We start from the raw sequence: 11545 nt of genomic DNA on the forward strand, positions 1-11545 counted from the left end.
TCATAGTTGGAAAGTCTGAGACTCTGGCAGAGAAAGAAACAGAGAAGGGATCACAGTGATACCAACCATTAGCCTGAGTTGAAATGGATGTTAATAAAAATCCAGCTGAACCATCTTACATCTTATTAAACACTGGTTGCTTAGCAACAGTGCCAACATCCCAGTGCTCTGCAGCTCCTGACTCTGGCAGAGGCTGCAGCCCAAGTGCTCTTTCTAGCTGGTCCAAGTCATCCCTTCTCATGGATCCATGGCTTCTCTTTCCGGACCATCCCCCTGAGTCACTGACACTCCTGGGATGTTTCTGAGGTGGTGGTGGTGGTGGTGGGATGTTGGTACTGCGGATTGAACCCAAGGAGTGCTGAGCTACGCATGCCCAGTCCCATTTATTTATTTGTTTGTTTGTACCGGGGGTCGAACTCAAGATCTTGCGCAGCACTTACTATGACATTTGAGCTAAATCCCTGGCCCCAGGCCTTTGTATTTTGAGACAAAGTTTTGCTAAGTTGCCCAGGCTATTCTCAAATTTGTGATCCTCCTGCCTCAGTCTCTTGATTACCTGGGATTACAGACCTGCCCTACCCCACCCAGCCGTCCTGAGCAAGTCATTCATTCCTATCAACTTGTTTCTCATTTGTCAAACTGGGCTTTTACTGAGGATGCTGTAAGCTAAGTCAGTAAAGCACCCAGGGTACTACTGCCTCCCAGCCGTCCCTTCCAGAATCCAGTTGTCACAGCAGTTAGACACCTGGCCTGTTTTTCATTCTTCTCAGGTCTGTCCTGGCCCCCAAGTCCAGGGCGCGGTGCCGCAGTTTGTAGGGCACAGGCGCTCCCCGCGCCCTTCCCGAGGGCTCTGCCCAGCGCACCTGCAGCTGCTCCCTGCACCCCGCTAGCTCAGGGCCTTCTCGTCCTGGGCCGAGCAGATCTCTCCTCGCCACCTCTCCCTAACAGCTGCCTTCTGAGGCCCCCACCAGCTAGGTCTCTCCCGCGCCTTCTGCATCCCTGTCACTCAGCGCCGCCGCGGAGCTGCCTTTGTCTCGCCTAAACCTCATTGTGCTCTAGACCTGGCCGACTGGAGGGCGCAGCTGGCAGCTCAGGGCAGGGCTACGTTCAGGCCTGGTCTTGGGCACGGACCCATGCTCCCCGTACATACTGTGGGTGAGAAGGATAGGGCATGGGGTGGCAGCACCATGACTCTGAACCTTGCTGGGAGTCGGCAGTGCTCCCTAGAGGGGACCAGGGAGCTGGCTGTGCACACACACGCAGGGACATGAGCTCATCTTGGCTGCCTAGGAGCTCTGTGCCCACCTTTTCCTTCCCCAGCTCCCTTAGTGACGAAGTATAACACCATGGCATGACCTCAGTGCTGGGTGCCAAGGAGCTCCTGGTGACAGGGACAGGATGATTGAGGTTCTATGCCAAAGTGTGTACAGGCTGCTGTCACTTTCACCTGGACATCTGGGTGGTTCCTGCAGCCCCGCCCCCCGCTCCTGAGTAGGTGCTCTCACTCCAGCCGAAAAGAGCCAAAGGGATCAAGGCGCTCCTGAAGAAGGGAGCCAGAGCCTCCGAGTCTCACAGTTTATTGAACAACGAGTAATAAGAAAGCAAACTGGACAGGCTATACAGCAATCCCAAGCTTGTATCTACAAGTAATCAACTTTAATTGCAAGATTTACAACACTTGAGAGTTTTACACAAAGCGAGATTTTCAAGTTTTACAGAAAGCAAGACTGTGTGGCAGAAGAACTGAAAGAAAACCCCCAGGGAGACCTTGCCTGGTCCAATCATCCCTCTGGATGACTGCTTCCTCATTTTTTCCTTTATGATATGTATAAATGACAAACATTTTCCTTTAAGAAACCACAATTTTGGGGGCCGAGGACATAGCTCAGTGGCACAAGTGTCTGCCTGGCAACTGCAAGGTGCCAAGTTTGATTCTCCATACCAACAAAACAAAACCCACCATTTATAATACACCAATTTAGCAATTTGTTCCTCTTTTGAAAAAGTCATTTTCTTTTCCATATCCGCAAATTATTTTAACGCTTGTAGTTTTATGTTGAGATTTATAGAAAATTTTCTGGAGCACAAAAGTTGAGTCAGGGGAAAAGGGAAAATTTTTCCCCCAGAACATCTCACCAAAAAATTTTAAAAATGAGTATTTTAGCACTCAAGGGAGAAACTACTATTTTAATGTTTATGTATGTGGAACATACTTTTTAGTAACATTAACCCCTGCTGTACTTTGGTTTTAGAATTTTAAAAATTGTTCCATAAAGTGAATAAGGAAAAATTCCCACCTTCTGAACCAGTAAATAGTAACTACTCATGTTACACATTTTCCTTAATTAAAAAAAAAATAATAAAACCTATCAGAGGTGCAAGGCAGGAGCGCTGGGGCCTTTGGCCTGGCCTCCTTCCCCGAGCACAGGGATGGCAGGCTGGGGACGCAGCCAGTGCAGTCTTTTCTTAGTGCCCTTCCCTCCCTCAGCTCACCTGGCACGTGTTTCCCACCACAAAAGGTCCTGGGCACAGCAGCCCACGCCTGAATCCCAGCATCTGGGATGCTGAGGGAGGATGATCTCAAGTTCAAGCCCAGCTTAGGAAACTTCTGTGACTTACTGAAACCTGGCTACAAAAGAAATGATTCTAACTGGGCTGGGCTCAGTGCAAAGGCCCTGGGTTCATTCCCAATACTGCAAATGAAATGGAACCAAATCAAAAACAACCTCCACGAACGACTACTGCACAGTTCTTAGGTGTTCTAAGGAAAAACTGTTTCATAGGCTAAGAAAGATTCCAAAAAACTTCATTCAGTTCAAAAAGCCTAAGAGAAAATAATTTTTTCTGCTCCCAAAATACTACCAGGTGTCTGTTATATATCTGGTGTACTTTGTGAGAGATCTGAATTCAATCTGAGCTATCGGTGCTGAGTCCCAAGTCCACGGTGCTTGCACCATGGTTTGCCGTGCCTGGACGGCTAGCGAGCTGAGCGTGTCGGATTCTAGTCTGGGCTGGCAAAATTGCCCTTGCTCCACAGGGTTGGCAGTCTGGGCAGCAGCCAGTCCAGAATGTGGGGGACAGTTCTGTAGGGAAACACAGTATGGATATGGAGAAGGCTGAGGCTGCATCCTCAGGGGTGGGGCTGGCACCACAGCCATGGAGAAGGGACAGGATGGGGGAACACACTATATTAGGAAGAAAACGGGATTGCCTTGGAAGGCTAGAGGGTGGGCCTGCTTTGAGGGTTCTTAAGGTTGGACTAAGCAGGGGATCCCACCTGCTGCTGGAGGAGTCGTTGACAGGCCTGCAGACTGGCTCCTGCTCCCAAGGGCTGGGAGAGCTGGTCCATCTGTCCCACATTCCTTTGTTGCATGTACTGTTGCATCTCTTGCTGTAGTGTCATGTCCCAGAACTGGGAAGACACACTGCCCAGATTCATGTTCACTGGCTGTGCCTAGGGACTCATCCCTCCCATAGGCACCTGGAGCTGCTGCTGGGCCAGGCCAGCCCTCTGCACGCCTACCTGTGTGGCATCCGTGTTCTGTGTGGCTTCATTGGAGTGGACCCTCTGCATGGCTGGTGGCTGCAGCCTTGGCTGTCCCTGGCCCATGCCAGGCTGTCCAGTGAGAAGCTGGGGATGCACTGGTACACTTGGCAGCCTGATGTTGTATGAACGCACCCAACAGCTTGGGGGTGGGCACAAGGGTTGCTGCTGTAGGGGAGCACAAGGAGGCCCAAGAGTCTGCAGCTTTTATAAGGCTTATTGAGACAGGGCCTGGCTGGCCCATTGGCTGTGGGGCCACTGACATCACAGCCAGCTTTGGCACCCCACACTGGAGCTGCTAGGGCTGAGGCAGTCCTCCTTGGGCCCAGAGGAGCTGCTGCTCCATCACTCTGGGCCCCATCCCTGGGCTCCAGATGCCCCCTGGGACTTTTGGTTGGGGGTGGGGTGGGTTTGGGAGTGGATTATACCCATGGGTGCGTCACCTGGGGCACCTGGTGCTACACTGGCCTCTGTATAATTTACACAGTGTCTTGGCTGCTCTCTGAATCTGTGCTGCCATTCCTGCTGCTGTAGATGGGACCCTGGCAGGGGTGGCTAAGCAGTCTGTGTAGAGCTTGCAGGGTCACCAGGATGTTTCTGGAAGGGGTGAGATGGGCATCTATGGGGTTTTTGCTGTTTTGTGGTTGGCGAGGGTGGAGTGGGTGGAGAGGCAGGGGTTGGGGAGGGCAGGCCCTGTTGCTGGCCCACTACCCGGGGAAGCTACATGCTGGCCATCCTCCTGCGCACCATCCTGGACCGCTGGCGCTGCAGCCGCTGTTGCCGAAGCTTTTGCTTGATTCTGAAGCAGAACGGCACAGGACAGTTGTTCTCCTGGCACCGCTTGGCATGGTAGCAGCAGAGGGCAATGAGCTGCCTACAGACGGGGCACCCACCAATCGCCTTTCGCCTGCAGTTTTTGGTATGCTCTACAACTCTCTTCATCTTCTTGCAGGTTGGCAGGGAGCAGCTGCCATCGCGGCACTGGCGGGCATGGATCAGGGACTGGATGCTGCGCTGGATCCTCTGGCGGTGGATGTCTCTCGGGTTCTGGATGGCCCCAGCCTGCTGGTTGCTGCTCTCACCATCTATGCCAGGACCTACTTTCTCCATCTTGTGGTTGTGGTTTTTAGTGTGATAGCAGGGGACACACAAGACATACTCCTGGGGAAAGAACACGGAACCATAGGTCAACTCTCAAGACTTAATCACGAAAAGCATTTTTTTTTTTTTTTTTTGTCTTTTTCTTTTTTATCGGTACCAGGGATCGAACTCACAACTGCCTGCTTGCAAGGCAGGCGCTTATGCCGCTGAGCTAAATCCCCAGCCCCACGAAAAGCATTTTAAAGACTCTGCGTGAAAGAAAGTGCTTTTCTTTTGTTGCTTCGTTTTTTGAGACAAGGTTTCGTTATGCATTTTTGGCCTTGAACTCATTATGTAGCCCAGACTGGCCTCAAACTCACAATGATCCTCCTGCCTGAGCCTCCTGAGTGCTGGGATTTCAGGTGTTAACCACCATTCCTGGTGAAAAAGCGCTGTTTGAAAGCTTTGACTAGCCTGTCCCGCTCTAGAACTCAAACACGTTAAGGAGAGAGGACTCTCCTGGGTTCTGTGAGGCCCCACCCAGCTCCTTGCTGCTCTCATCATCCAGGCCAAGACCCAGTTTCCTCATCAGGTGGTCATGGCTGTTCTTGGGATAGCAGGAGACACACAGGTAACTCTCCCTCCCATCAGCCACCATCATACTGGACTGTTGACGCATCACATGGCCCCAGACTCCCAGGTCCACCACCGCTTTTCTCTGATGAGCCACCTACCTCACAGACAGTGCAGCGCCAGCGAGTCTCCACGTCCTGTCTGCACTCGTTACAGGTGTAGGGGACATTGCGGGTGCTGCTCCTCCGCAACACAGCGGGTGGGCCATTGGGCTCGGCATGAAAGCCTCGGGTGCTCATCCCCACCTCCTGAGCGTCATTCAGATCGCAGGGGACCAGAGGGTCTGGATCAGTGCTGGCTGTCATCCTGCGCAGCATCAGGGCCTGCTGGATGCGGAGCTGCAGCTGCGGCTGCTGGAGCTTCTGCTTGATGGTAAAGCAGTAGGGCACGAAGCACCTGTTGTCTTCTGGGCAGTTCCTGGCATGGTACCAGCAGAGGGCAACAAGCTGCTTGCAGACGGCGCACCCAGCGCTGTTCTTCCGCTTGCAGCCCTTGGTGTGCTGGATGACCCGCTTCATCTTCTTGCAGGAGGGCAGGGAGCAGTTGGTGTTGCGGCACTGGCAGGCGTGGAGCAGGGACTGGATGTTGCGCTGGATGCTCAGGCAGCAAGACTCTCCTGGGTTCTGCGAGGCCCCACCCAGCTCCTTGCTGCTCTCATCATCCAGGCCAAGACCCAGTTTCTCCATCGGGTGGTCATGGCTGTTCTTGGGATAGCAGGAGACACACAGGATATACTCCTGTGGAACAAGACAGGTGACACAGGTAACTCTCAAAACCTCCTCATTCCAAAGGTTGGGTTAGGAATGTGGCCTTTTTTTGGATAGAGGTTTTCACCCTGTAGCCCAGGCTAGCCTCAAAGTCAAGATCTTTCTGCTTCAACCAATTGTGTGCTGGGGGAACAGGCAAGTACAACCACGCTGGGCTGAGAAATCTCCTTTTAACAGAACAAAAGTAGCATCTTCAACTCTGCCACTCAACGTAAGACCAAGCTGTTTCGTCTCAGTGGCCTGTATGACATGTTGGTGTGTCACCCTTCAGATGATGGAGATCCCCTGGGCCTGCCCCCTCCTTCCTGGAACCTGGTGCCTACCTGGCAGACTGTGCAGCGCCAGTGTGTGTCCACTTGTTCCTTGCACTCAGTGCAGGTGTAGACAAACCGGTAGATGGAGTCACTGGGCTCGTCAGAGTGAAGGGAACTCCAGGCACTTGCCTCTTCTGAAGGGGAGGAACTCATCCTGACCACAGATCAGATCACAGGGGAGGAGATGGTCAGGGTCCCTGATGGAGGCAGGCAGTTGGCAGCAGGCCAGCAATGAGGCAGGCAGATCACAAAGCAGACCTGCAGAAGAGAGGCTCACTCTGACCCTGGACTACAGGGCCTCGGAGGCAAAAAGGAGTTGGGCGGGGGAGGTGCACAGCACATGGATCCAGGGAAGTTTACAGTATACCTCCTGCTGCTCTCTCCTATGTTTGTGTATGACAGAGAGAGAGAGAGAGAGAGAGAGAGAGAGAGAGAGAGAGACTACACACAACACAGAGATAGATACTGAGAAGTGACCCAAGGCCTTCACACTGAGCTATATCCCCAAACCCTTTTGACAAGGCCTTACTAAATTGGTAAATTCCCCAGGTTGGCTCAAACTTGGGGTCCTCCTCATACAGCCTCTCAAAGTCCTAGGACTATAGGTAAGTATCACCACATCTAGTTTATCACTACTCTGACTCAATATATTCCCAGTACCCATTCTGTCTAAAAAAAAAAAAAAAAAAGACAGTGTAAGATGTAACCCATACAGCCTAAATACAAGAAACCAACTGGACAAATCTAAGTAGAAACATTGTACAAAAGAAACAGTGGCTTTGGACTCATCAACAAAATGCTCATGTCATTTAAGAAAGGGCTCTTTTCAAAAACAGAACAGCAGTTCAACAGGGCTCATCAATCCTGACTAGATGGACCCTAAGGACCAGACTTTAGATGATGGTTCTGGATTAAGGTCATACTTCCTGAGTTCCAAACCATGAAGTGGTTATGCACAGCATGTATTTTTTTTCTGAGAAGGTATTTGTTAAAATAGAGATTAAAAAAAGAAACCATGGGAAATTGTAGTTTCTCCTGTGCAGCATTCCTAATAGGTTTGCAATTTTACAATAGTTAGTGGGCTTGGGAGTGATAAAAGCCATTATCTCCCTAATGCTTTGCTACGGTAATAAGTTTTGTTCATTAGGTTTGCAAGTTCCCAGAAGCCTTAGTATAAAGGGTGTAACAAGAAGCTGGTGTTATAGAAAACGATAAATTCTTATTGAACTAATAAAATGCAAAACATCATCTCAAGAAATCAGGAATTTAGTTGGGCCTGGTGGCTCAGACCTGTAATCTCAGCACTCTGGGAGACTGAGGCAGGAAAATTCCACATTCAAGTCTAGCCTCAGAAACTTAGTGAGAACCTGTCTTAAAATTAAAAATGAGCGGAAGAGAGGGATGTGGCTCAGTGCAAAAGTCCTGAACTCAATTCCCAGCAAGCAATCACCCCCACCCCCATCAGGAGCATCTGTGAAACTGTCTTGTATCCACTACTGAAGAACCATGCATTCGAACACTGTGGGAAGACTGAAAAGGTATCTGTGCACCTTAACAGGAACACTTCAGAGCAGGCACATTCATTGTGGTGTTACCCTATAGCAAAGCAAATGTCTGACTTTATAACTGACCTCCACAGCCTATGACTCGAGCTAAGATGGAAGCTATGAATGTGTTTACCACGGAAATCAAAGTCATCACAATACACTCTTAGGACCTTTTCTCAGTGCTCCCAGAATGCTGGAATGTTGCATTAAATTTTGTATGAAAGAGCTTGTAACTATTCAATATTAATATTCATCATCTATGTAGTGTGGCTGCCACTGAACTCTTTAATCTGTTTTACCAGCTGAGCAGCAGTCATGGTGTAAGACCTCTGGTAGCTCAGGTACTTTGTTAAACACATCAGTGCTCAACCAGAGGATCAAAGGCAGAGGGGACTTTAAGAGAAGATGCTTTGAATGTCCCTAAGGTTAAGTGCCATGGTAACAAATTCCCCTCCAGGACAGTCTTTTTGCATACTTACTTCTTTCCTAAATAGCTTAACCAATTAAGTTGCAATTCCGTAGTTAAAGCCAAGCCTTCAGGCCTCTGTACAGAACTGTCACTTTTTTTTCCTTTTGGTCTTTTTCCTTCGAACTCACGACCACCTGCTTGCAAGGCAGGCGCTTATGCCCCCGAGCTAAATCCCAGCCCCAGAACTGTCACTTCTTGAATAACTTAAGATATATCTGAGAACAAAGAGTTCAACTGTGACATTAAAGTAATATTGATAGGAATTATTCAAGTGTCATGGCATTCATCTCAGCAATTATGATATTGAAGGGGAAAATCCTTTCAATTATATTCCTAGACTACCTACAAAAAAACATAAAGGAACTCAAAGCTCTAACTTAAGACTGGGTTATAAGCCTACACATGTGAAATTATAATTTTTCTGCATTTCTTTCTACTTTCTAATAGGTTTCTGAATGAGGGCCAACAGTCTTATCCCATCACAGCAAGCTGGCATGGTCAGTGGAGTTTTAAGGAGCTTGGTTAAAAAAACAAAATACTAAAGGTAGTCAAAGAGCCTGAGAAAACAGACAAAAGATTACAAAACTGAAAGCCTTATAAACTACAGATAACTGGCTATAGTTTTAGCTTTTTCCTCAATTTCTGTCTCTCTGGTCGGTATAGGCTTTCTGGCCCATGCTAGGCAAACACTCTACCACTGGGCCAAGTCCCCAGCCTCATTATTTTCATTTTCTTGAGTTGGGAACTCGCTGATATCCAGGCTGGCCTTGAGCTTTCTATCCTGTTGTCTTGGCCTCTTATGTAGCTGGGATTACAGAAGTGTGTCACCACATCCAGCTCTTCTGAGATCCTTGACCTGTCACTATTATTTCATTCCTAAAAGTACAAATGAGGGGCTGTGCATCAACAGTACACAAATCCCTGTACTCGCTCCTCTAACCACTGCTCCTGTGCCATGTCACCATCAGCCATCCTCTGGAGAGACCTGTCCACACGTACTGCCTCCACGACAGCTTCGTCATCTGCCCAATCCCACTGACACTGCTGTGCCATGTTCACACGCACTTCCTCCAATGGGGCTATGTGTGTGCTGTTCTCTCAGATAATTCTGGCATAATTGAAGGCTTGAAACAATGTCCTTTCTTAGGTCTTTCTTTGTTTCCTACATCTCTGGCCAATCCTATCTCCTAGGCAGGTCCTCCTTCTTTCTCTTAAGTCTCTAAGCATAGGTGTTTCCAGGCCCCTAGCGCACTGTCTCAGTCCTCTTTTCTCTTTAACCTTAAGTGATGGAATCGAACTCACAGCCTCTCACATGAGTTATATACCCTTGGCCACTGCCTTTCATTCTTAGTGCTGTGAATACCAGCTTTGTGCCGCAAATTCTCTTTCAGCCCATGTTTATCCTGAGCCTGAGTACCCTGTCTGGACAATGATTTCACACCTAAGACCCCCCTGTCCCAGCAAAACACACCCCTTCCCAAACCTATTTTCCTGCTAGTTTCTTCATTCGTGTGCATAGCTCTACCAACCACTCAGGAACTTCCATTTCTCTCTATCCTTCACTGTTCAGTCCATCATGGAATCATTTCACCTCTCCAGACTTGATTTCAGGTATTTCCACTTCTCTCCCTACTGTCACCCTTTAAATTCAGGCCATCAGTTCCCAATTCTGGGTTTCCCATTTCCTCCAGCTGCCAGACTCTCTTCTTGGCCCATCCTGGTAATTCTCTACCTATGTTTTAAGAACATAAATTGACCCCGATATAGTGTGATAGGTCCTTAATCCCTGCACTCTAGGTGGGTGAAGCAGGAGGGTTGCATATTCCAGCCTGTCAGGGCAAAAGAGCCTGACTGAGCCTGCCTCAAAAAAGTACAAAGGGTTGGGGATACAGCTCAATGCAAAGGTCCTGAGTTCAATCTCGGAAAAGAAACAAACACACATAATAAATTTGAAAATGTACGTAAAAGGGCCTGTGTGTAACTCGGTGGTAAAAATGCTCGCCTAGCACCGATTTTCGTGTCGCCTTCCCTCGACTGTTTTATAAAAGCCCCCGGGGACCGGGTGACCCGGCCTCAGCCGGATGGAGTTCGGGGTGGGCGTTTTTCTCCAAATAATCCACCGTTGTGCGCACTGGGCTCCGGGGACAGGGTCCCCCGGGGACCTCGAGGATGATTGCGACGTCACCCCAGGGCCAGACCCAGCGCTTTCCAGCGGCGACCGGGCGGGCTGGATGCTGCCGGCCTCCGCCTCCGCCTGCGCCCCGGGGCCTCCTCCGCGACAGGTGAGGCGGGACTCGGCCTCGGTGTCCCCGGGTCCGCTGGCGGGAAGGGAAAAGCGAAGAGAACAGGAGCGGTGAGGAGAGGAGGGGACGAGGCTGGGAAGAGGGGGCGAGGAGGGACGAGAGGAGGGGTCGTGGGCTCAGGAGAGGAGGCGCCGCCCTCCCGCCGCCCCCCCGCCGCGCCCCCACCCGGCCCGGGCCGCCAGTCCCCATCGCCACCACCGCCCCCCCGGCTGACTAGGCGCCCGCACAAGCCGACCATGGGGTGGGGCCGAAGGAGCGGACTCTCCCGGTCTTGGACCAGGAACGAGTGGACACTGGGCGGGGACCGAGCGAGCCCTCGAAGCCCCCCGGGGTTGGATGCAAACAAGAGAGGGAGTGGCAGGGAACGGGGCTGCCAGGGCCACTATCGCAACTGAGGACATGGCGTGGCGAGGTACACCTGACAGGGACAACCCGAGGCAGGAGAGGTTTATGTTGACTCACGGTTTCGCTTCGTGCTCCGCTGACTGGAAAGCAAACAATATGGCGAGCAGAACCGCTCCGAGCCCGGACAGACAGGAAGCCGCGCGAGAGGAAGAGGCAGGAGCCACGCCCCCTTCAAGCCACGCCCCCAGTGACCTACTTCCGTCTCTGGCCCCGCCCTGGAGCCTAGCCGGAGGCTGTGAGATCAGCTTTCTTTGCTGTTCGTCACCTGTTTTAAAACCCAACCTCCGAACGCATGAGCTTTGGGGGACATTTTTTATTCAAACTGTTGCGCTGTTCTTATTCCTAAAATGGCAGCCGAGGCAGCCAGGAGAAAACTGACTGTCCCATTGTGTAATAACTAAATGGCAGCGCTGGGATCGCCCCCGGGCGTTTCTTTAGGCTGAGAGAACCAGGGTTAGAGATTTAGGTAGAATTTGATAGGTG

At 50.6% G+C, this 11545-nt stretch overlaps 1 protein-coding gene across 4 annotated transcripts; it reads right to left on the reverse strand.

The window, feature by feature from the left end:
* Positions 1-1561: 1561 nt before the first annotated feature.
* Positions 1562-11269, reverse strand: LOC101787825 (histone acetyltransferase p300-like). Of its 4 annotated transcripts, none has more exons than XM_063243820.1 (5): positions 11120-11245; positions 10553-10672; positions 6348-6596; positions 5359-5994; positions 1562-4705 (listed from the first exon to the last, which is right to left on the reverse strand). In XM_063243820.1, the coding sequence occupies exons 3-5, from the start codon at positions 6489-6491 to the stop codon at positions 4265-4267; spliced, it is 1221 nt and encodes a 406-aa protein (XP_063099890.1). In that variant the 5' UTR covers positions 6492-6596; positions 10553-10672; positions 11120-11245; the 3' UTR covers positions 1562-4264. The 4 variants fall into 4 exon arrangements, with proteins under 4 accessions (XP_063099890.1, XP_063099889.1, XP_063099888.1 ...); XM_063243819.1 differs by having other exon boundaries at positions 10487-10672; XM_063243818.1 differs by having other exon boundaries at positions 10357-10672.
* Between the last annotated feature and the right edge of the window lie 276 nt (positions 11270-11545).

This window comes from Cavia porcellus, unplaced genomic scaffold (assembly GCF_034190915.1).
Source record: "Cavia porcellus strain 051 isolate PalLab524CR breed Dunkin Hartley unplaced genomic scaffold, mCavPor4.1 scaffold_40, whole genome shotgun sequence".
NCBI lineage: Eukaryota > Metazoa > Chordata > Mammalia > Rodentia > Caviidae > Cavia > Cavia porcellus.